The 26,060-nt window shown below is 44.3% G+C and overlaps 1 protein-coding gene across 1 annotated transcript in view; it reads right to left on the minus strand.

The window, feature by feature from the left end:
• Window positions 1-1,440: 1,440 nt before the first annotated feature.
• The window catches only part of LOC147701797 (sacsin-like), a 228,479-nt gene continuing 203,859 nt past the window's right edge, over window positions 1,441-26,060 (minus strand). Inside the window, exon 8 of the mRNA XM_086930423.1 lies at window positions 1,441-13,740. Within this exon, the coding sequence (XP_086786549.1) occupies window positions 2,864-13,740 (10,877 nt within the window). The 3' untranslated portion in view covers window positions 1,441-2,863. The remainder of the gene's footprint in view (window positions 13,741-26,060) is intronic.

Consider the following 26,060-nt stretch of genomic DNA (forward strand, 5'->3'; position numbering starts at 1 on the left):
ATGGTGCAAAGCATTTCGCGGATGTCCGCACACAGCGAGCTGTCAGCAGTCGCAGGCTGCGTTGAGGTCTCCGGAGGCGCCCCTTCCGCACCCCTCGGCCTCCGTTGATCGAACGACAGTTTCGGTTGGTTCTTATCTCCCTTCCCCATAGCGTCGCCAATGGGTTGTTAGCAAGGCACACCGCGGCCAGCCAAAGTGGCGCCGGCCAGTGCCGGCGTGGTGAAATGGGGGCGCCGGGGGAGCGAACTCCGTGGAGCAAGTCGTTGCGTAGCAAGAAATGGAGCCAAAATGGCGGCCGCAGGCCGTTAGGTTCGGGCAGGCCCAGGGGACAACGAAGCACGCCACCGGGCATGCACAACAGGGCAGGTCCTACTGATGACAAGGGGATAGCACCCACTCACTCTAGCACATTCCCAGGCCACTGTGCCACGACGGCCCCCGAGGCGTCCCAGGTGAAGGCGACCGCCGACAAATGCCTTCTGGAGGGTACAGCTTCCCGCCGAGGGGTTCCTGCGCCTTGCCGGCGCACCTCCAGGCAATAGCAGTTGGTCCTCGGTTAACGCACCTCCGGGAGCAGGGCGACCACGTCCACTCCCTAAAGCTCAGCTCAAAGGCACTCAGCAGAAACTGCAGGACAGTCGCCAAGCCGGCAGGCCGAGTCCACTCCGGTACCACGCGCCGCACGCAGCGTGACGCAGGTCGGGCAGCCCCTCAGGATAGGCCGTGGATTGCGGCCTGGTCCGTCACTTCGCCCTCCGCCGACCAGCGGAGCGAAACCACAACCGAATTCGACCGGGGAAAGTCCCCCCACCAGCACCGGGGGCAGCTGAAGCGATACCCACAGTTCCTAGGGCCAGCCAGGTGCCAACAGGATAGATTTGTCGGATATTAAAGGGGCTCAGGCGAGGAGCTCAGCGCTCACACGTCTTTCATGGACGCCGGCAAGCTCCGCCCCCCCCCCCCCCCTGCGAGTTCGCTTTCGCACCAATTCGCAGATTTGAAAATTTCACCCATGCTTAATTTTTAAGAGTGAATGATGAAATGATTATATTTTTCATCCAAATCACTTGACTTGCGGTACCTTTAAACCTTTCTTGTTTGCATCTGTAGTTCCAATAGTCTTACTAGATGCAAGATGCATCAAAAATACTTAAGTAGGTAGCATAAGCAAGTCACTCTTATTTCTTCAAATGCGAACTCACAAGTATCATTCTAGTTGTAGTGCATGTCATTTTTAACATCACTCTCAATTGATCAGTCATGTCTGAAAAGTTCTGTACAAATCTAGCCATATACGCTGCGAAACTAAGGAACAATCCTATTTCATCTTTATTACTCAGCCTTTGTGCAATGATAACTGCTTCAATCAACTTGATTCTTGGCTTTATATCATCTTTTGAGATAGTGTCCAAGGTATTCTACATATCCCGTACCAATCTGACATTTTTCCTTCTTTATTGTAAGGCCTGCTGTCTCCAGTTTATCTAAATCTGCTCTTACAGTCCATCTTGGAAACAAAGTGTTTTCTACATCTCTCAAAATCATCTGCATAATTTTCTGAAACATGGCAGCCGTCAATGCTAATCCAAATAACATTCTCATAAATCTAAGAGTCCATACAGGTGTTATAAATGACGTTAATGATGTTAACTCTGGGTGTAACTCTAACAATGATAAGCCCTCGACAAATCAATTACGCTAAAACATGATGCTACCCCTATAGTACTTAACAACAAATTTTTTCTTGGAAGAGGATATCTTTCAATCCTTATATTGTTATTCAGGTTTCTCAAAATGATACATAATTACATTCCTTTATTTTGTCCCTTGTCCATTAAAATAATTTGGACCAACCATTCAGAACAATCTAATGATATTTTTTGCAGAAGTGATTTATACATTTCTCTTTGTAAAGGTTCCTTCATCAACAATAGAATGGGGTGTGCTTTATGAACAATTGGACCCCCGGTTATTTTCAATTTACTTTTACGTTGAAACCCTTTTATTAACCCTAATTTATCTGAAAACATCTTAGGAAATTCCTCACATATATGTTCTAACACCAGTGTTAGATTGATCACCTGTTCACTATTATTTGGGTCTAAGTTCCTTCACAGTTCTTTCTGGTGCCTCCAACTGAACAAATGTGATCCTTTTTTTTCACAATATACAAGCTACCTACCATGGACCTTTCCTTCAAAGTTATTTTCATTATCATAATTCCTTCTAATGGTATAGAATCTTTATCATATCCGCCAGGGTTTATGTCCCGTGACTCTAAAACATACTGGCCTGTTTGAAACATCTCAGCAAACACATAATGATCTAGCAGAGTAAATGGAAAATATGAATCAGCAAACATGTATACATTTTTACCTCTAATCCGATTGTGCATTCTGGGTAGCTTATTTCTGAATACTCTAATTCATCTTTTACTTGCAAAATGATTGTTGGTTGTTCATTCTCTATATAATCTACTATATGCATTTATTTTAATTCTTTTTCCCTGCACATTCAAGAAAAATGATCTATTTTGCTGCATTTGCTACATGTTTGATTATGTGCAATAACCTGTCAAACTGTTAGCTAAATGATTACCACATCGATAACATCTCAATTTCATACTATCTTTTATTGACCCATCTCTAGCATGCACATTTTGTTTCTTATTTGACACATTCACTTCCTGGATCTTATTGCAATTGGGAATTTCTAAGCAAGGTTCAGTTTCTTTTTTCAACTCTCTCGCATATTCTGCTGTATGGTCAATACCCTTTGCTACATCAAGAGCTTCCTTTATACTTGGATTCTTAAAACTCTAACATCATTGTGTTAAAAATGAAGCAATATTATAAGACTTTTCTTACTGTTGTATATATTCATTGATTCTGTCAAGGACATCCCGTGCCATTTTAAGCACTACCTTTTCCTGATTTGAGGGAATACAGTCATTGGGAATGCTAGGTTTAGGGTGGTAATTTGGATATTGTGTCTTCATATTGTCGACTCCGTGTATCTCCAGCTCACTCACTTTTTTTGCTACTTCCTGAAGGGTACTACTAAAAGTGGATACCTTTGTAGCTAAATAGTATATAGGGGAGTCTTTACTGAAATTGCATCCTTTCTTATACAGAGCTGCAATCAGAGCCTTCTTAATTGCTTGATGAACCTTGTAGTACACCCATTCGGAGCTGCTATGACCAACATCACTATATGCAGCTCTCAAATCACAGTCCGCTTGACGGAACCATCTGCTGGCTTCTTCTGGCCTTGATCTTCTCTGACTCCTGTTGTGGTAACCCCAGAAATCATACGTACGATTAGATTTCCTGGTAAAGTTTTCACGGTACTCTCTATGCTGAGATGCCTGCTGGTCCCATTGACTCCAGAATTCCGAAAAGCCTTGGGATTGCTTCTCAGAGCATTCTTCGCCCTTGGAGCTGTTGTCCTCTTCTAGTTTTCTGATCAACTGAAAAAGGTATTTACAGACTTCATTTGCAAGCTTCTCCTGCCCTATGTTCTTGTCAGGGTGGTACATTAGGTAAAGTCTTCTAATGGATCGTTTCCTCTCAGGCAGAGGCAATTTCCAAATACTTGCTAGATGTTCATCGATTTCCTTTTTTATGTCGTTCAGAGACTTCTCATGCCACTTATTTTGTTTTTCTTTCTGCTCTTCTAGATCTTCCATCACCATCTCAAGCTCTCTACAATTGTTCTTGCTGATGTGACTTTTCTTGAACTGATAGAGATCAAGCATGCGGACTTCAGCTATACGGCCTGGTCCAAGATCAATCCTGAACATCTCCACTTCGGTGTCACCACAAGCCCTTGACTCCAGTTTCTCTAGGATGATTCCGTACAGATACACATCTTCTCCAGAAGGATCCATATAGCCTACGTAGTCCCCCACTTTGTAACAGTTGAGAATATTCATATCTAGGGAGTCATGCCATTCACTTGGGATATTTTCACCTGGATGTGGCAAAGAAAAGGCAGCCTGACTTACAATCTTCCTTGTCAAAATATTGTGCTTTTTTAGGACACTGCTTATCTCTTCAGGACTCTTGCAAGTGAGCAATTCCAAAAGGATGAGCGTGGAGTGAGGAATAAGTAAATTCCTCATTAAACTATTAATCTCTTTTGCCAAAGAAGACATTATATTCACAGTTTCACGCACATTCATTGCTTCCTTGTGTACAAGGCAGACTTGAGACTGCCCTTCTGGACCTGTCTTGATGAACACATCTTTAGATAAGGAAGTGTCTGGCAGAGGCAGAGAACCTTTTAAGAGAACTGTCTGTATCCTCTCACAACACACAATCTCCAAATTTCGAAAGACAGCTCGGCATTCAATGGCGGCTTTCTCTGCAGTTATCTCTCCTTTGCTTTGGGATCTCAGAAGGCTGGCAAGGCCTTCTTGAAAGCTAATGGACAAAAGAAGGTCTTGTAACTGTTCTTTGAGTTCACAGCTATCCCCAAGATTGCACACTTCCATTGTCTCTATGCTTTCTGTTGTAACTTGTGAGAGCATCTTTGGTCGTATATCCTCAGGAAGTTGCCCAAGAAGTTTCTCCAGTTCATATTCATCTTTAAATGCACTGCAGTCTTCAAGGTGTATCAGGAACTTAAATGCACCTTTCAGATGACTGATCTCCCTGCTGGAATTGTAGTTTATATAGACCAGGCTAGATGAATCATACAGCCTCCCATCTGAGCCAGGAAGATAAAGTGGCTTTAGGAATTTGATGTCAGGGATAGATGTACATTCTTTTAGAAGTAAAAAGAGTTTGGCAGTGGCTTTCAACAAAGTCCTGTTTTGGTTGGGATGAGGGGATGTCTTATCTTTAGTTTCCTCGTAGATTGTGGAAAGTACCCTAGCATAGTGCCACATAGTTGGCTCTGCTTCTACTCCAATACTCTGGAACAGGTGACTGTAGGCAGCCAGGTGAGGGGGCACTTTGAAAAGGTATGGCCTAAACACAGTGTCTTCCGGCAGTGATAGAACTACCTGATGAGCTTGTGCTAGATTATTATCTTCCACTAAAATGACTGGGAAGCTAGCGAGAGTGCTGGAATCAAAGGGAAGATGTTTTTGAAGGAACGTGTAACTTGTTTCCAAAACTTTACTGCGGAGTGTTTGAATATCTTTTCCACAGCATGGCTCTTTGCAAACATTCTTTAAATTCTCCAGGACTAACCTTGTTGGTGGCTCAAAGAGGACACCAAATGTTTCCAGTAACGTTCTGTTTGCATATGGTACCTTCATAATATTCATAGATGTCCATACCAATTCTATTTCTTCGTCATTAGACTTCACAAGTAATCCTTTAAGAGGAACAAGTCTTTTTGGTTTGGTATAAGAGGGGCATAGTTTCTGCAGGTCACTCGGTATGGTAAAGGGAGCTACAAAGCAAATGTTGCGCACACTGTTTATGAAGTCATTTTTTAAGTCTTCTACTTGGAGCTGGAGCAAGTGAGAAAACAGCACTTTGCTCTTGGAACTCAGCGTTTTAAGTGTAGTGCTCGTTCTCGCCTCTGTTTCAACATGTGTGGCAAACTCTACAAAGTCTTCATTGGAAATGTTGTTCTTCATGCCAAGACCCAGAAGAGTTTCTTTTAACTGGCGGAAGGTATATCCCAACTGTTGGAAAAAGCTTTCAGGGATAAACCTTTCGTACAGCTCAAATGTTTTAAATACCAAATTATCTGGATTATAGAAGTAAGAAGGCTGCTGAAATGTCCCATGCCCATCTCTGATGAACCGGACTGATCCAAGCGATTTAAATATGTGTGGTTTTTGAGCTTCAAACTCATTCCCATAATGGCAAGATAATTTGTGGATCAACCTCACAACTATGAGAAGCTGTTCTTCAATCATGCTTGTAAGACGTGGAAGCAAAAATGTAACAAGAAATTGTACATCATCAAAAACTTGAATGTTTAGAGCGTTTTGCAACTTCACATAGAGATGATTTTCACGAAGGAAAACTGTCTGTTTATCTATCTGGTAGAGTTCATGAAAAATGGGAGATTCACTGGGAAACCTTGTTTTAAGGATGTACCTCTTTGAATACATATGAAGGGACTGCAGACTTCCTTGTATTGTCTCAAATAAGGGGAGATATTGTAATTTGTGCGTAGTTGTAGAAGTGTTTGAGAGGATTTGCAGGATATAATTAGCATCCCTGTCTGTTAATTCACTCCAATGGAGTTCCTCACGTCTGGACCAAAGCTGCACCAGGACTGAAGCATAGTCATTTGTTTGCAGTAGATGCGGTTTTATGCAGTGGAATCCTATGTTAAAGGGTAAAAATGAGGTGTTTAACTTACAAAAACCCAGCTTGGAAAGACATTTGGCCACTTCATCTGACCATTCATAAACTATAGTGCTGCAGTCACCGAGATGTAGCAAAAATGTGTTCTTGTTACACTTTAAGGAAGATACTGGTAATATTGCCCAATCCGAAAAATATCTAGTCAAATCTCCAAATAATCTACTGCTAGCCTCTCCATATCCAATATCAAGTTTTTGAGGTTCTTTCTCAAAATATTCCCACACTCTCTTCAGCCACTTCTCATCTTTTGCCTTTAGCTTTATTCCATGACTGGAGTTACTCTCTAACATTTGGTACCTATACCCCAAATATTCTTTAATGAAACCTGCTGACTCTTCAATGGAGAAGTGTTTAAGGAAGCCTTCTTTTTGAAGCAATGCAATATGTTTAGGTTTAATCACGTTTTTGCTGGCAAACTGATCCATGTGCGCAGGAAAAAGATCTGAATACATGCTACAGAACTTGGGGCTGTCACGTTGAAACCTTCCAAGATTACCATCCACAGTTACCATGATTGGTAGTTCATTGAGGTATTCTGCTTTCTCATTTGCTTCCTGGATGCAAAACTCCAACAGTGTAGAACAAGAGAACTCATCTTTTAGAAGAGTATCACAGACTGGTAAAGGGAGTCCATCTCCTTCAAGATACAGTTTGGTGACCTTAAGGAAGTTGCTCACAGATTCAGGACATACCATTAGAGCTTTCACCTTTGCACTTTTTAGCTCTTCAAAAACATTTAGGAGGGTGTCAAATGGACACACTAATTTCATGTTGATGTTATGAAGAACACGCTCCATGTCTGGTTGTATCTTGGAGATGAGGAAGTAAGGCTCTGCAGCTGCACACTCCTGTCCGACTGCTGACCACTCAACATTAACAGTCTCTTTTCTGGAAGTGTGAATGTGAATGGTCTTCAGTCTATAAAATGGAATAAGCTGAAGCTTCTTTTCAAAGATAGAATTGTAGACACAGCCAATTATTTTTTGCCACATCGGTGGAACTACCTCAGAGGTGTGAGGGAAGAATCTCAAAAAATGTGAATTGAGAAAATTGCCACAAGCATCCATGCTTTCAAACTCTATTGGTGCTTGTCTGCCTTGGGATAGATCTTGGCACATATATTCAAGAAGGTCACTGTACAATGGGGCAAGAAGGTGTGTCAAGATCAAAGAATTCCATTCCGTTTTTCCACTTCCGCCATCTTCCTTACAGATGTCCCTGCGGGCTGAGTCCACGATGAAGCTTCCACTAATGTGAACAGGTAGGCCAGTCTCCACTGGCAGAGGCAGAGTACAAAAGGCCCGGCCTGTTGCATGGCTGTTGATGCAAGCGGCGATAGCACCATGTGGTACATCAACGTACTTCAAATTATTCGATACTCTTTGAAGGTCCGAGTATTTACCCTCTTGAACACCAACCTGCCTAGCTATCATCCACTTGGAAGAAGAAGTGGAACTGCTACATTTTATTACAATTGTATATATTACCTGGAAAGGTATGAACTCAGCCATGGATTGCCCTGCCTCTACCAGCTCATTAAGTTTTTTTTGGTAGGCCAGTCTTTTGCCAGCACAGTCACCTTTCAGCTCTGTCTGAATAGAAAGGATTTCCTGCAGCTTGTTGTCTGTCTCGGTTATCTTTGAGAATGTAATTTTCTGAATGCTATTCAGGAACAGCATTAAATCATTTGCATTATTTTCAAGTTCCCCCCATAGTGCCTCAATGTCATCGCTAGATACAGTCTGGTTAGAGATTTGGGATTTAGCTACAGTCTCAGCTGTCCTCAGTGGCAACCGGAAGAGTGTCCCTTGCTCGAGGCAGAAAAGTGAAGGAAGAAAGCAGCTGTACACATCAGCAAATGTACACTTGAACTCCTGGTTAATACTAAACATCCCTCCAGGTGAATGTTCATCAGCTGTTGGCAGAAACAAAAGGTTTGGGTCAAAGACACACAACATGCTGTCTCCAGTGACAAAAGAAGGACAGTCTGTCAAGTGATAAACAGAATTAAACCCAATACCGTACTTCCCGGTCTTATCCGGCCTGTCCCCTTTACCACCTTTGCCTAGTTGTTGGATGCCATCAATATCATTGTTGGTGAATACTTTGTTGTTGTAGACACAAAGAGCGGGACCTTGTAGAGATTTCCACTCTTCTCCAAAGGTACATAACGCAGGGTGTGTCCTGCTGTCCCACACAAAGTGAAGCTCTGTGGCACCAGAGTCATCCGCATTCTGAATAAGCTCTTTCAAGATATCTTTCTTGGATGAGTATTCTGCTAGAATATTTCTAATGCGTGTTGTGAGGTCTTCCTTGGCACCAAAGTTTGAGACCCATTGGGACAGTGAACAGATTTTCAGATTCTGTAGTGTTTTGTGAATCTTGGTTGGTACCCTGAGCTTCAAAGCCACTGCTCGAGGGATCATCTCATGACAGAAATGTGTATCTTTATAAGGTAGCCAGGGTGTGTCATTAAAATGGAGTTTGGATGCCGGACGCATGACAGAGTCTTGGTCAGGTAGGAAGATGCCTTGAACCAGGTAGTGGCTTGAAGTATTGTCCTTCAGTTCTCCATTTAATCCAATGTTTACAATGTTCAATGCCAGATCCAGAGCTTTTGCTGGTAGGCCCTTTCCCTTATATCTTGTAGCCATTCTCTCCAGGACCAATTTATAATCATCAAAAGCAAACCTTTCATGCAGTCCCACACACTTCCACAAAACATCATACAAAAGATATTCTCTGGGTAACTGGTACAAGTAAGGTGCTGCCTCAAATGACACATAACGTGCAATGGAACTCAAGGACACAAACTCCTGACCTATAAGAATAAAGGGAAAAGTCTGAGCTTTTTCGTGAACAGAATGATGTACCCATGGTTCATTCAATATTTCCTTGTTCAAATAGGTATAGCACTTGCGGACCATCTGTGTAAGCTCTTGTGTTGAAAACATATTGGCATTTCTTTGAGCCTTCTCCATCTGTAACATTACCATCGGGACTGGCGGGTCATTTCTCAGTCCCAAAAAATCCCTGACATCTGGAGAGATTGTAAAATGATGCCCACCATACTCTTTGATTAGAACCGGTTCACACATATTTACCAAACTACAGTGTTTGTTGGGGAAAACCTCTGTTGGCTTCTTAAGGACAATGTCATTGGCATCCTTCTGTGTGTTACAAGGCGGAAGAACAGCAGGAAGAAAATTAATTTTCCTAAACATTACTTGGTATTCATTGCGCAGTTTTTTTTGTAAAAGGTCTTTTAGAAAGTCAAGCACTTTGTTTATGCGGCAGCATGCCTTGGTTCTATCAAGCTCCCAAACTTCTGAAATAGTATTAGCTCTCCCAATCAGCTGTATTGCAGATATGTTGTCCTTCAACATGCCGAGATGTTCTAGGCGGGACAACCGCTGGGAATTCATGTATGTTTGTGATGTCCCAAATGGAAAACAACCCTCTTCCTTATCAAAAAGTAAAGCCACATTACCATTTGGGTGCACTAGGTTACTAATGAGCTGCAAAGCTCCAGAGGGGGTTGATGGAATGCAAGGCACACACCGTAGGAGTTTGTCCACCTCTATATTGTTCATGTCAATGGCATGAAGTATGAGAGCATCTCTTGCCTCTACTGGTAAAGAGTTTAAGTTTTTGAATACAATCTCTTTGTAAAATCTTTCCCAGTCGTAGGTATTACAAAGCAGGGCATCCCCGCAACCACTTGCAATGAAACCATATTTGACCCACTCTGGCAACTGCACAGCCACAAATGGTTTTTGTAGATTTGCAGAGAAAACATGTGAGGCCACCTCCCCAACATGTGTGTTTTCCACAATATCACAGCTTAAGAAGCATGCATGTTCAATTGAGCACCATACATGTTCATCGCTGAATAATTCAAGAACATTGTCATCTAGGCCATATGCCACTGCTCTATAAAAGGCAATGGGAGCCTCCGCAAATACTGATGTACACTTTTTTATATTGGGCCAGAAAGTGTGGTAGCTGTAGTCTTCCATTTTAGCATCTAGACACATATGTTGGAGTTGGGTCAAAGCTCTAACACAAGCAACAGTAACAGCATCACAAAGCAGCTGCTTGTTCCACTCCCCCTTATCAGTCGTGTCCCATAAGCCCTTCCTGTTGGACATGACAGAGAAGGATCCATTGAGGTGAAATGGGAGGCCAGAGAAAATGGGAAGAGGCATGAAACAGAAGACTTGTCCTTCAAAGTCCTTCAGATTAGGTCTCCATTTACCAGTGTCTTTGTTCTTCATTAAAGGCAGGGCAACACCAGCTACTGGGAGGTCAAAGTTTGTGTTGTTTTGCCTTCTCTCTTGGAATGTTTGAAATGATTGCATAATGCCAAAGCTGGAGTGCACCAGATAATATTTAAAGGTTTCCACTGATTCTTCTGTCCTGGTAACTTGGATGATGCTAGACTCATTGACATTTAGGGCTTTGTTTCCTATGACCTCTTCTGTGACAGACATCAGTTTCTTTTGCAGTATGAAGTTTTCTGGTACTGTCAGCTTTTGAACCTGATGTTTACTTAACTTCAGTAACCATGTCTCTTCTATACTTGAGGAGGATTCTGGTTGAAGATAACCCAAGGTTACTTCCTGCACACCCTTTAAGAAAATGATGAGGTTTTGGGATGATTCTTTGAAGGTATCCATAAGTAGATTTATCTCTTGTGCACCAAAGCTGCGATCACAGATCTTTGAATCTCTGGCATTTTCCTCTGTTCTAAAAGGCAATCGAATAAGTGTTCCATTGTAATCATGGACGAGTTTAAGATTACAACCAAAAACATTTTGGTATGGATGAAACTGGTCTTTAAATATCTGCAATACATGAGGATGTTTCTGGAAGTTCAGCTTAAGGCCAGGGTTAGCCTCACTCTGAATGTGCTTCTTGAGGTGGCATGCGTTGGGGTCAAATATTAGAACACTGCCACCACTTAAGATAGAGGGCACATCAGTTACATGGTACACAGTATTAAATCCCAGACCAAATTTTCCAATCTTTTCCAGCTGAAGTTCTTTTGTTGCTGCCCCAACTCGTGTGATGTTGCGAAAGTCTTCATCACTGAAATTACTATTATTGTAGGACCACAGAGCTGGTCCATGGCAAGATGCCATTGCGGGGTCTATGAGGCTGTTTCGATAATCAAAGTTTTGTCTCATGTCAACTAAGAAATTGCAGATGGTGGCACCTGCATCATCTGCATTCTGTATCATCTCCTTGAAGAGATCAACCTCTTCACTATACTCTTTTAGAATGTTCTTTATACGGAGTGTTATAGGTTCTGATGGACCCCAGGGCTCAAAATATTCAGGTTTCAGAAACTTGGTGCTGAGAAGTGGGATTTTCAGGAACGTGGCAGTGGAAAATGTAATATCTTCATGAACAATATTATAGTCTAGCTCATCTCCAAGGTCATTCAAACGTTCCTTTGGCATGTCACAGAACAGGGCAGTAGACAGTGGCTGCAAGGTGAATCCACTGCTGCCAGCCTGCACTGGGACTGGCAAGTCATTCATACTGTGATATTCCCTTCTCTTCATCCAGTCTATAATACATAGAGCCAGCTTCAGTTCACCGTTGGTACCACAACCAGAGCTCCTGTTGTGTATATCCTGCATTAGTTCATTAAGCATATTTGTTACCTCCGCCTCTGATATGGTCTCACGTACCCCAGCCTTAAGGAAGACTGTTCTGTACATGAGGAACTCTTGGGGGACCTTTTTTATTTGACAACTCAGATCTAAGCCTTCCGGGTATGACAACAGGATATCATCAGGGTCAGAAAAGCCATTCCCATTCCATATTTTCATACCGTTCAACACAGTCAAGAACTGGCATAAATTATTTTGTATATGATTGCAAATGTTGTGTAGTTTCGGTACCAGTGAGTAGCGATCTTCTGTCTGGTACTGATGGCTGAGATTTGTGAGATGTTCAATTACTTTCTCAGCAGGTGGTGGTCTATTGAGGCCAAGTTTTTCGCTAGCCTGTTGATTGAATTCTTTTGTAAGAGGCATTGCCAATTGCACAAGAGTTGAGTGCATCATACTTCTCAACTGCAATGGTTTACGAAATATAATCTTAGGAATGTGAGAACTCCATGGCACCCATGACAGGCTGCACAAAGACGCCAACATATGCTGCTCAAAAGTGCACAATACCTGGGTTTCATTGCAAATCTTGACCAGAGCCCTGGACTTTTTTTCTAGAACCTGAAGTTGGCCATCTGGTTGGTTCTTGTCCAACTCTTCTGCAATCTGTAAAATGTCATCTGCAGTAATATCTTCAATTGAATCCTTTAATCCAAGTGATTTCAGAGAATCTAGCACTGCCTGTTCATGGTAACATTGTGGAGGAAATCTTGAAGGTGGAAACAGATCCTGAAAAATGTTAATTCGAGGATCAAAGAGAGCAGATGGCTGGACAAGCTTCTGGTTGCAAGGTATAAAGAGCAGGCTCTGACAACACTCCCTTAGCTCTAATTTCTGGCTAAACAGAAGGCCACCATTTCTCAATACCCACAGCATGATATCTTGTGCTTTACTTTGCTGATGAGCATAAAGGCCGCTTTTGATGGCCTGGGCTGAGAGATAGGCCACATCAGTTGCACTGATGAAGGAGACCTCCATCTGCAGCAGCAGCCTGCGATCATACTCATCTCTACAGATGAGCAGCTTCTCTGGCAACACCAGGTCTCTTGGAATAGCTGGGACAGTAAGTTTATCTACAGCTCGGGCATTAACAGCTGCAACCAGCTCTGAACCCGGGCTCTTGAGGGAACCCATGTCTTTAAAGATAGGTAACTGAGATAAAACCCTACGTTCTTCTGTACTTAAACAAGAGGCTTGGGAAAGGAAATCACTAAACAATTTTTTTTGTTCCGAGGTCATCTTTTTAAGTCTCATCACAACCTTGTCCACTCCAAGATTTGAAATTGACTTCAGGATGTTGTTTGGAGTTGGTGTCATAACATATTCAGAAAGACATCTGTGCCACACCTGTGAGTCCCGCTGGCGTATCACTGTGCATCCAATAGTTTCAATCACATTGGTAGTGTTCTCTGCCAAGCTGTGCCCATCCTGAGTCTGAAAGATCAGAGAAGCCCCCTTTGTCAGTCGTACCAGTTCCAGCTGCGTAGTGTCCCTGTGAATGGGGCATAATGGAACAAGGGGATGGCCTTCAAATGGAGATAACACATCAGCCTCCTGCTGAAGGAAGTTCCAGAAGGCATGCAGCCATTCTTTTGGGGGCTGATGGGAAACTCCAGGGTTCCAGGTCACCTTGTTTGAGCCACTCATCCAGCCTGCAGGTAAAGCCTCCTGCAGGTTCTTCGCGATCACCTCTTTATCAAGGCATTGAAGGTTGCTAAACAGTCCTAAATGAGGAGAGAAAAAAGATAGGTGTAAGTGAAGTTGCATTACGTGATCTGATGCATGTACATCTCTAGAGAAAAGAAATACTGAAAGGCAGAGATCCATCAACCAAAACTAGTGGAAGAGGAAACATTCATTCACGTAAACATGTAGGCTGCGTAATTATTATTTAAATATTGAGATCTGAATATATAGCATCTAAATAAGGCACAGGGCTGCCCTGCTTTGAAGTTGAAGACACACAGAGGATGGACGGAATACCCTGAAACCGGTCCCAGGATGCTTGTTTACCATCCAAGGAGGACCTGGCTTGGCAGTTCGGTCCGAACTATTCCCATGAGGCACAGTGTCAAGACTGATTTGCATATGACTGGGTCTAAACTGGGTTGTCATGGTGAGCAAATGAACGATGGATTTAACCCAGATCTCTTGACTGCGGGTGAATGTAGGATTTATTCAGCATTCTGTCCATCATTTGCTTGCACAGCACAGCTGTGCAGTTGTGCAGTATCTGGCATTGAGGCAGTCTACTTCAGTCCAATTTTACATGGATTGTGCTAACAGTTTCTACACAATTCTGTCAAGATCAAAACTGTGTTAAATGCAGTATCTTCGATCTCATTGTAATTTGACTCTTGGAACCTAGACTTGTGCTGTGATGTTGTGTAGTGTTTTCTGTGGAAGGTCTTGTCTCTGGTGTAATTTATGCAGCATGGAGTCTATTGGACCCTTCCTGTTTGGGAACCTAACTGACACACCCTTTTAACATTCTGCATACATTTGGACTCACAGCACTATTGCAAATAGGAGATACTTGTATCCTGGGTTTATGGATTTGAGTTGAAATGGGGTACCAACCTGTAACATTAATAGTACATGAATTTCCACATGTTATGAGTGTGTGTGTGCATGCATGTGTAGCTATTACCAATGTTTTACTGGAGTAAAACAATATATGTAGGCTGTATTTGTATAATGTAATCAAGCACTACTGCATTGCAACCATATTACTCTAAATCAGTGTTAAGGTAGAAATGTGCAGTAATCCTGTAGTGACTGTGTATTCCTTCTGTTTATGCTGCTCACTAAAGCCCTCATTACAAGAGGCATTTTGTGTCCAGAGGAGCTAGCAAGGAGAGTTGCCGGCTCCAATTGAATTATGAGGTCCACAGTAACTCATCAATTCTTTTGTTTAACCTGGAGAAACTATGTGCTAAAGGAAAATGCTACTTACCAGTATGCATCGGTTCTTGGCATGTAGAGCGGCAGAGTTACACACTGTGCATAGATCGCCACCTAGTGTTGGGCCCGGATGTTTGCAGTAGTTTTTGTCCTGAAAAGTCTTTGGAAGTCACAAGATAGGTGACTCCTTTGGATTACACTGCGCATGGGCATCGGCTCCATCCTTAGATTGTTTTTCGCCAGCAGAGAAATGATGGAGTTTTGTAAGAAACAGGAAGGATGCTCATGTAAGCTGTATCTAATTAAGATAATACTGGAGCAGATAAAGGTAGACGGGGAGGCGGGTGGGCTTGTGTAACTCTGTAGCTCTGCATGCCAAGAACAGTTGCATACTGGTAAGTAGAATTTTCCGTTCGAGACATATGAGCTGCAGATTACACACTGCATAAATTGTATAGCAGTACCCACCTCTAGCCGCGACCACCCGTATCTGTTGCAGTCGTATGAAGCAGTGTTTTGAGTACAGCCTGGCCCACAGTAGCTTGTTGTTTAGTTTGCACATCTACATAATACTGTTTTGGGAATGTGTGCGGTGTAGACCATGTAGCTGCTTTGCAGATGTCATCTAAGGGAAAGTTCCCTAAAAATGCCATTGAAGACCCTATCTTTCTTGTAGATTGGATTTAGGAGGGACAGATAAAGTACGTTTAGCTTTGTGGTAGCAAATCTGTATGCATTTGACAGTCCACCTAGCTATCCCAGATTTTGATATGGGGTTGCCTTTGTGTGGTGGTGAAAAAGACACAAAAAGTTGTTTAGTTTTACGAAAAGGTTATGTTCTTTCAATGTAGTAAAGCAATGCTCTTTTGAAATCTAAGGTATGAAGAGCTCTTTCTGCTGATAGATTGTAATTTTCCTGTTGCAGAATGTTCTAATGATGTTGTGAATATGTTAGCCTAATGTGTCTAACCAATATGCAGTTACAGCTTATTATTTATGTGCTGCAACCCACTGAGCTATTTTTGTAATATGCAAGCTTCAGTTGGATAGAATTGTTTCTGTAAATGTGTAAGCTTTTGTCCTATTATTGCCTTCTAAGTTAGAAAACCTGATGTGGTACATTGCTTTCCCTTGGTTAGGTTCCCATTATTGATATTTCTGTATACTTTCCTATAAGAGAGAGAAGCTTGTCTATGGCAGACAGACTTCTGATGCTGACATTTGCTCTGCAGCTCCAATGTCTCATGGTACAGTTTTCCCCCCTCCCTTATGAGCAGAAAATCCCTGTTTCAGCATTTCTTGCCTTGAGTTAGTTTTGCAGAAATGTTTCCATGCCCTGGAGTAGCAGAGCCTGGCTCTGTGGCCTTGAGGGGAGATAACAGTGTTGCCTTCGCAGGTGCAGATGCCTCATGTATGAGTTCATTGTTCACCATTTCGCTAGTTCTGTAATTTACCAGTCTGGGCGTGTCCTTACCCTGCCATGCTATGTTATAATGTATTGTCATGATGGGATGGGTCAGTCCTCTCGGTGCACTCCCTGGGGTGTAGACCTGACGGGGCCCATCTGCAGATGAATATTATGGCCAAATAAATATTATTACTAATTCTTCTCCACTGCCTGGCTGGCTTATTATAGGAGAATGATAGATGAGTGAGGTAAGTCGCTCAGGTGGATTTGAGCCACGCTTATCACTGCGACTGTTTGTGGCTGCGAGAAGAATACAGGCAGCTCTACAGATTGATTGAGATGGAAGGGCGAAATGACTTTTGGAAGGAATTTAGGATTGGTTCGGAGAACAACCTTATTATGATGCATTTGCAGAAAAGGTTCTTGAATGGTCAATGCTTGTAGCTAACTAACTCTTCTCAGAGAAGTAATAGCTACTAGCAAAGCGACTTTCCAAGTTAAGAATTGCAGTTCACATTTATGTAAAGGTTCAAAGGGAGGTCCCATTAACCGTGTTAGAACAATGTTTAAGTTCCACACAGGTGAAGGTGGTGCTCTGGGAGGAATTATTCTTTTGAGGCCCTCCATAAAAGCCTTTATGGCAGGTACTTTAAAGAGTGATAGATGTTGTCTATTTTGTAGGTATGCTGCAATGGCAGCAAGTTGCAGACTAATAGATATGTACGCTAAGTTACATCTTTGGAGGTGTAGTAAGTATCCTATGATGTGTTGAATAGGCACATCTAGAGGATTGATGTCGTTGTTATGACCGTATATTACAAAGCGTTTCCACTTGGCTGCATAACATGCCCTAGTGGTGGGACGTCTAGTTTAGTCAGGGGGAAGGTTAAGGTAACCAAACTCTAAGACTTCAGGAGCCAGATCGCTAGGTTGAGCTGAGCTGGGTTCCATGGTTCTGAGTTAGGAAGCGTGGAGACAGGCATAGCTTTTGGTGCGGTACCACAGAAAGCTGCAGCAGTGTGGTGTACCACGGTTGTCTGGCCCAAAATGGAGCAACTAAAATGAGAGTCAGGGAATGTTGCTGTAGTTTGCGTACAACCAGTGGAAGCAGTGGGAGAGGTGGAAAAGCATATGCAAACTTGCTGGACCAGTTCATCCATATCGCATTGCCTTTGGACAGTGGGTGTGGATATCTGGCGGCGAAGCTTGGGCATTTGGCATTTTCGTGGGGGGCGAAGAGGTCTATCTCAGGTTGTCCCCACATTTGAAAGCACGGTTGAAGAACTTGTGGATAAAGTTCCCACTCGTGGATCTGTTGTGTCTGATGGCTTAACAGATCGGCTATGGTGTTTTGTACTCCTGGAACATGCTGGGCTAAGAGGAAGATGTTTAGAGGTATAGCCCATCTCCGTATCTGCTGCGCTAACTGAGAGAGTTGCAGAGAGTGTGTCCCTCCTTGTTTGTTTATGTAGTACATAGCTGTCATGTTGTCATGAAAAGGATACCGACACAGCTAAATCTATGGGAGCCTTGCAGTCACAAGCTCCCAGACGCTACTTTTGTCATTCCTCCTACAGAAGCACCACAAGAGGCTACTCCTCAGATAGTCCCTCTACTTCTTACAAAGCCCCTACCCAATCCACCTACAGCAGGGGCTACCAAAGAGGGTGTTACAGGGGTAATAACAACAAAGGCAGAGGCAAAATTAACAACTCCCCCTCTGCCTCCACCCCTGCCCAATGACTTCCCTCCACTTCCACCAGGGTGCAGGGCACAGCGCTGGTGGAGCTGCAGCGGGGGGGAGCGACCTACCTGGCAAGGATGGAGCTGATGCCCCTGCCCAGGAAAATGCTACTTACCAGTATGCATCTGTTCTTGGCATTTAGGGCTGCAGAACCACACACTATTGCATTAGATCACCTTCTGGTGGTGGGCCCGGATGATTACAATTTGTTGTTGTCTTAGAAGAGTCTTTGTCTGTTGGATGACTCCTCCTTTAGACCTTAGTGCGCATGGGCATCAACTCCATCTTCAGATTGTTTTTTTCCGCCATCGGTCATGTATTAAAAACACGCAGGAGCCTCCAGTCCAAAAAAACGTGCATCTCTGTTCCTCATACTGAGGGCACGTGGCTCAAGTACATACGTGTGTGCCTGACAGCTGGAGCGGCGCACGGCAGGGCACGCTTCTCTGAGCCTCCATGCCATGTTAACAGCATACCCGGACACAAAGCCCAGCTGACAAAATGTAATTCCCCCTCGTTCTGCGAGTGGATTGTTCGTTCCCTAGAATAGCCTGGCCTGATCCCAAACGGCGCGCACAAAAAAAAACTTTGAAGGTTAGGCATACACACCATCGGCTGGCAGCTGCCCCCTCGGGGATCATTATCACGGCTGAGATAGGAGGCTTGCTAGGTAGTCCATTATCTTCTGCCAAGGGACACAAAGAGTCATTTGTTTCCTCTAACTTACACAAGCTAACATATTGTTGTAAAAGCACAATAAGAAAAAAAAAAGCAATGGCCGCGTGGTTGTGTAAGTGACACAGCTGTGCGGCACGAAAGTAAAAGGAAAAAAAGCTGACAGATGGCAACTGTGAACGTCGCGCGCGCTTGTGCGCGTAACAGCAAGCTGGTGCCCGGCAAAAGCCTCTGGGCAACACTTTCAAAACCTGCTTACTAAATGTTTCGCTTGAGACAGCGCATGTACTGGCTCAGGCAAGATCTAAAAAGTAGAATGCGAACTGTGACTGTAGTCAGGACATGGACCAGGAGACTCAGAAGAGTTGAGGACACAAGGCACCACCCAAGGTAAGTATCCAGGTACCCCACGGAGGCTGTGTGCAGAGTGAAATCACAGCCGCATACTCAATAGAAGTCAACGGGAATGTCGCAGTGGCAGTTTTGAGGAATGACCCTTCCCAGTGGACCCTGAATAAATTCTGTGGAAGACAGAAGGTTGGAGAGTTGTCCCACCAGTGCATACCCCAGGAACTAGGATACCTACACCAGGGAAGCTGGGTGAATAGGTACAAAATGACGTCGGAAATGCCGTAGACCACAATGGAGCACTTCAGTAAAGTTGCTGGTGGCAAAGACTGTTCAAGAGTCCGGTGGAATTTAGGGGTGGATTCTTGAAGAGAAGAACTTGCAAGCAGAGGGGTCAGAACTATGCCATTCGGAGGTGAACAGGAGGCACTGAAAAACAATGCCCACCTATGTTGACGATGAAGGAGTGGTGACGGTGACCTTGTCAGAACCTGGTCAGAACCGGTCGCTCCACCTCGCTCCTGAGCCGCCTGGAGTTCGTAGCTGCCTGGTGTCCACATTGCTCCCTCCTGGGCTGCCTGGTATTGTTGTGCTCATTGCTGCACCTGCCATTGCATACAAGTATTTTTGATTTGCCCATTTCATTATCCAATATTGCTCCGCTTTGCCTGGTATTGCCGCTTTGGGTGTCTGTGCCAGATTGTGCCCCCCGATCCCGTCCTGCATTGTTTGCTTGCCATTTGTTGTGCCTCTCTGGCTCCCCCACGGCCCCTCCCCCGTAGCCCTCTGGCATCCCCAGACCTCGCAACCCCGCTCCCGCCTCCCAGCTGCTCCTCCCTCGCTCCGCCCCCTCCACGATCCATTTATGACAGATGCGCAGCGATCATGCACAGCGGTCGTGCCCCATACGTGCCGAAAGTGCGCCAAAGGTAAGCCCGTCCGCGCCTGGACCGCGCCCAGCGCCAGACCCCCTGGCCCCTGCCAAACCAACTCCACCCGCCTAACTTATGACGCCGCAACCCTCTCCGCACTCAACACCGGCCGTCTCCCCCACTGCCACCAAGCCGCCCCAGGACGCACCCATGGACCCTTCACCTGTCAATCCTGCAAATTCTGCTGCATCAAGACCTACACTACGCCCACTAACGCCAAACAGAACTCCGGCAATAACCACCTGAAATGCATCCTGCTCAACACCCGCTCGGTCCACAGACACGCCATTGAACTATGGAACCTACTAGACACCACAACGCCGGACGTCACTTTTCTCACAGAAACCTGGATGAATACCGCATCAGGTCAGTTGAAGATCCTGGAAGTAGCACAGATACAGGCGATTGTTGCAAAGTCATCCTGTGCCATGGGCACCCCCCAACTTTTTGCTAACTGGAACTGGTGGTAACTGACTCTGACTGACCCTGGGCTCTGTTTAACCAGGTCCAGGGTCAGTGCCAAGCTAAAAGGAACACAATAGAATACAGTTAAGACACCCAACATACACTAGGGTACACTATGGTATGGTGGGGTCCCCCTGTAATTGGCATGACCTACCTCATAAGCCCTAGTATGTAATAGGGCAGGGGATTGAAACTACCTAGAAGTCTCCAGTATCCTGGGGCATGGCAGCTTAGAGGCCAGCAGATTTTCTGTACTAGCATGTGTGCAGTGCTGAAGCCTGAGGTCAGTTTAAAAGCATCCCTGGTGGCCAGGACAGCTTTTAAACCTTGAATTGTGCCCAAACTCGACTTTGGGGGTAGGGGCCCTTACAAATGAAAAACCTACCATCTACTACTCAAATTACTTCATATTTATACTAATTTTCAACACTAATCCTTTATGGGTTCCGGAGTGGCGTGCTACTCGCCAAAAAAGCGCTTCAACACCCATCAGGGGTAACAAGTGCTATATGAATGCAAATCTTTCTTCCCCTTTTATCCATCCGCTATCCTTCTCACTCCAAGTAACAGACTAATATCCACCACTGAAATTACCTCATATTTCACCATATTAATTCACCACTAATCCTTTATAGGCTCCCTGAATAGCATGCGTCAACAAGCGAGCGATAAATAAATAAATACTAACCTTTGTCCTACTCTATCCTTCTGCTATCATTCCAAATCCAAATAACTGACTAACCTATCCACCACTTTAAATGTACTTGCATGTTTCACTATACTAATTCAAAACTAATCCTCTGTGGGTCCCGGAGTAGCGTGCTACCCGCCGAAAAAGCGCTTTGACGCCTCATCAGGGGTAGTAAGCGCTAAATAAATGCAATTACAATACAATACAATATTAGGGACCCCCAGGGTCACCCCTAGGTATCCCAGGGGTGGGGGGTCAGTTATCTATAAGGGGCGCGCTTATAAAATGAGTTTTTCTATGCCTGGGTAAAGTGACATTTTACATTTCTCTCCCCAAATTGTATTTAAGAGCTGCTCAAAAATCGACTTTGATGCTAGAAGAATTGGGTAAGGATGATCTGCAATATTTCTGCAGATTTAGAACCCCTGAACTCTTCCCTAGTTGCACAGGGGGTGGGGGTCCTGTAGAAATTAGGGGAATACTTATTAAATATGGTTTTATAAGCCCTGGTTCTTGAAAAGTGGCCCAAGTCATTTTCCCTATTGCAAACCCCATGGCCCATAGGTTAACATGGTAGGAAGTGATTGATTAATAAATATTGATAGGAGAGGACTAGCCGGACCATTCAAAGACTTCCCAGAATGGTCGTAGTAAATCCAACAATATTATATTGTTAAATTTAAGTGTACATACAATAAGTTATGAGACTTTCTTGTTTGTAAGTCCAAATTCAGCCTTTCAGTGGTCTGCCCTGATTGCTCAGAGTTAAGTGGATTAGCCAGGTTGCTGGGGGGGCAGTGTGTGTTCTATAGGAATGCCAGGCCAGGAGGTGGCGTAGTAAACTGTGGCGTCGTAAACTACGCTCTTCAAAGGCAGAGGGGAGGCCTGGGTTTCAGTCCACTATGACAGTCTTGACCCAGAGTTAGGGCTAGGCTTAATGAAGGTATGTGCAGAGGGTAGGGGGAGGGTCCATGGAAATAAGATATCCCAGGGGGTGTGTTTAGCCAGGTCTTACCTCCTTGCTGGAAAATCAGCCATTATGGATTTGGAAGAATGATGCACTCTGGGAAAAACTAATGCCACACTCCACAGGATGTGGTCATAACTATGAGGAGTTGCCCTGCTCTCACTGGTCAGCAGTGACCTGGTGCTTGACCCAGAGAATTTTGAATAAGTATCTGAGAGGGGCACATCCCTCCAGATCTGCTGCTTGAAACTGAATGAAGCAAGAAGTGCCCTGCTGATTATTTTTGCTGTGCAAGGAACTCTAAGGCCTGACCTCTGGAGACTGCACCAAGTGAAACTGCAGCCCTGTGGATTACCTTGCTGCCAAAGGACACAAGGGTGGAGCTCCCTGCAAGCTACAGGTTAACAGAGCTTACCTGAACAGCCCCACAAAGAATTCAAAGCCTGGAGTACCAGTGGATTTGTAAGGGTTTTGTTCAAGTGGATTGCGGAATTGAAGTTTCACACTTTCAAGGACCCTCTTGGAGATTCCAGAACCTTGGATTGTGTTTTGGATACTTTGGGACCCGTAAGCAGAACGACAGGAAGGTGTTCTAACTGGACCCCGCTTGCTGAAGATGGCGGCCCACTACAGTGGTGAGAATTCTTCAGAACAATTTATAAAGGTGTGTCCCTGACAGAGAAAACGAAATGTGGTTTCTAAGCACTAGAAAGTGACTAATCTTTAAAAATTCATATCTCTGGTTCCCTACAGTGGATTATTTTCGTTTTGGTGTCATTTAAAAGATAAAAATATTACCCATTTATATAAATTGGTGTTGGATTTTTATTTTGTGTTGTGTCTTAATTATTTACTGAAATGGTGTTTTTGAATGCTTTACATACCTGTCTTTGAAGTTAAGCCCCTTCAAAGGAACGGGGGACCCCACATCAATATAAGGCAGGTGGACGGGGAAAGTTAAGGTATAAAAACAGGAAAGGAACCTGCCCGGTCCTGTCCCTGGTGTGTGGTCCGCACGGCTAACTGGAGAAACACTTCCTCATACAGGAGACGCTACTCCCACACTTACTAATCCCCACAGGGAGCCTCTGGGGGAACGGGTATTCATCCCGTCGCCTCCATCTACCCCGGCATCTCCTCCCTCGACCCCTCTGATGCCGACAGTCCAAGAAAGCCCACGCAGAGCCCTGTACTGTCCATTAAATAGCACTACCCATCCACCCCCTAAAATGCGGACACTGAACCTGAATTTACCCCGTGGACGTTCAACTTTCTGAAGTCTGTCAGACTTATTATGCTAAACTCACCTTTGAATTTGACCTCCTAGCGAACAGGGGATTACAACTCGCCCTCTACCCCTCCATTAAGAGAACATCATTTCATCTGTGGCCCCCGTTTCCTTCCACTTCACCTCCGCCCTGATGAAGGTGTAGCCCGGCTCGGACTATACACCGAAACGCGCGTCGGCGTTTGTTCCACCCCTGGAACCCACTAAAAAAAATCTGTTTGGGACTCTATGCCATCTGTCCCATATCCATCTATGGCAACTGTGTGAAGCAAAGTGTGAATGACTGTGTGTGTGTGTTGGTGAATTGAATTGTGGGAATATGGGCTTTGTTTAGGAAATAACCCCCCTACTCAACGTTTTATTGTATATTTATATTTGTTATCGTTGAACATGTCTGTCTGTACTTATGAAATATTAAATGAAAATGAAAAAAATGAACCGCAATAATTTATAATAAACTGTTTTGATAAAATATGTGTTGTGATGCATTTATGAGATATCCGTGTAGGGTTCAGAGTGATATGTAATCCTTCGGACCTATTATAGGCCAACCACTTAAACCACCGGGCAGGTTCCTTTCCTGTTTTGATACCTTTGAAGTTAAGCCCGTCTGCTCACAGCCATGTTACCAAGGGTTGAGCAAAGCAATAATTTTCTAAGACCTATGCTGAGTCCTATCATGTGTTAGTGGCCTTATTGCCAGTGGCAGACCTACATTTGTCCCTACCAATAACCCACTTTCCAACAGAGATGAACAAGACTTCCAGAAAACCAAGACCAGGAGCAGCAGGAGTCTTCCTTGATGCACTCTCGGTTCCAGGCGAAGTCCAGCGAAGTCCAAGTGCCCAGACAGTCGAAGAGTGATGTGGTATCAGGCTTGATTCTTGTCCCACAATGAATCTGAGGACCCACCCCCAGGGAAGCTCTTTAATACTCTAAGAAAGGAGTTAGGACAACTCGGGTATCTCTCCCAGAGGAGTGACTGGACAAAACGGAGGATACTTCTTTGTCCAGTTTCATGCTAGAGCAGGAGCCAAGGGCTCCCTGAACTGGCTCAAACTGGAGTTTGCAAGGAGGACACCAAATGTGTGCTTCAAAGCAGTCTCATGGTACTGGCAAGTGCCCCCACCCGGTCCAATACAATAAGTCCTGTCTGGGAGGTGGTCACACCTCTATGTCACAGGAAACCTATTGTACTACCTACCCCTGCTCGAGCTCTGCTCAGCAGCATGAGGCAAGAATCAAGTCTGTAGTCGGCAGCAGCACTAGCTTGATAGCAGACTCTGAAAGGCTGTTACTGGGATGACTGGGGGCTTACCAGTGCATGAAATCATACCTCCAATACCGTTAACGGTGTTGGTGTATGATTCCAACATGTTTGATACCAAGCAATCCCAGGTTCAGCACAGCCACTATATAGTTAGTCATCGCGTATTGATGGATGGCCACTATGTGTATAAAAATGGCTGACCGCACTTACAAAGCCTGGAGAATCGACTCCTGCATTTGTAGCTGTGTCCTGCTCAAGCCTTCAGAATTGAAAGGACTGCCTTAGGGGTGTCTTATAGGTTTTAAGTTTAGTGATCTCAGATATAAGAAAACATACTCACGGATGAGATAAGCTTCAGAAAAAAACTGAAGACATGGCTGTTCCTTGGATCATTTGATGCTCCACCGCTATCTCCTGCTCCGCAGCGCTGGGAAGCCCTTGGGCAGCAATGTGCTATACAAAACTCCTAACATAAACATAAACATATATTCGTTATAAGTGGTACTTGCACCATCTTACACAGCCTGCAATTGCAGGTATGTAGTCACAGTTTGAGTGGTTGCTCATGGGAGGCATAATACATGCTGCAGCCCATGGGAGACTCCTCGTGTACCAATTCCCTGGATACCACAGTACCATATACTAGGGATTAAGAGGGGTATACCAGTAGCCAATTGCGGAGGTACAAAAAATACTTACCAAGTCAAATTTAGGGAGGAAGCACAGTGACTGCGGTCCTGATTAGCAGGATCCCAGTCACACTAGTCAAAACCACACTGACATCAGGCAAAAAGTGGAGGTAACCATGCTAGAAGGATCCCAACTTCCTACATACGTGTTCCATGTTCGCTTTTGGGCCTCGCAGTTCAACCCTCCACTCCTGCTGTTGAGAAAGACACTTCAGCACCAGCCGTTGCTTTCTTATGCTGTCCCTCTGCGCCAACACACTTCGAAGAGCATTGCAAAACAACAGTTCCCTGATCCTTGGGGCTCCCACAACCCTTTCAGGGCCTCGGGCTTTTGGGTTTCAGTCTTCAAGCTGAAGAATGATGACACATGGAAGGTGATGGAACAGACATGCTTCAGAAAATGCACTTGATACCACGCAGAGTATCCTTGATGCCACGCTAAGTACCCTTGGGGTGACCACAAGAGCACCTGCAGTCTTTGTCTTATTGAGAGCCAGGTGAGCCATGGGTAGCTGCTAGAAGGCAATGGGTGGCTGCTTGTGGTGCAGCTGCATATATCATCTTTATTACTCATCCTGTACAGTCCTGTTGCCCCTGTAATTATAGTTTTTAACACTGTTAGTTTGATCCCTGGCTCTACCTTCGGGGTAGGAGTGTGGTAAA

Source organism: Lissotriton vulgaris, chromosome 7 (assembly GCF_964263255.1).
Source record: "Lissotriton vulgaris chromosome 7, aLisVul1.2, whole genome shotgun sequence".
In the NCBI taxonomy this organism is placed as follows: domain Eukaryota; kingdom Metazoa; phylum Chordata; class Amphibia; order Caudata; family Salamandridae; genus Lissotriton; species Lissotriton vulgaris.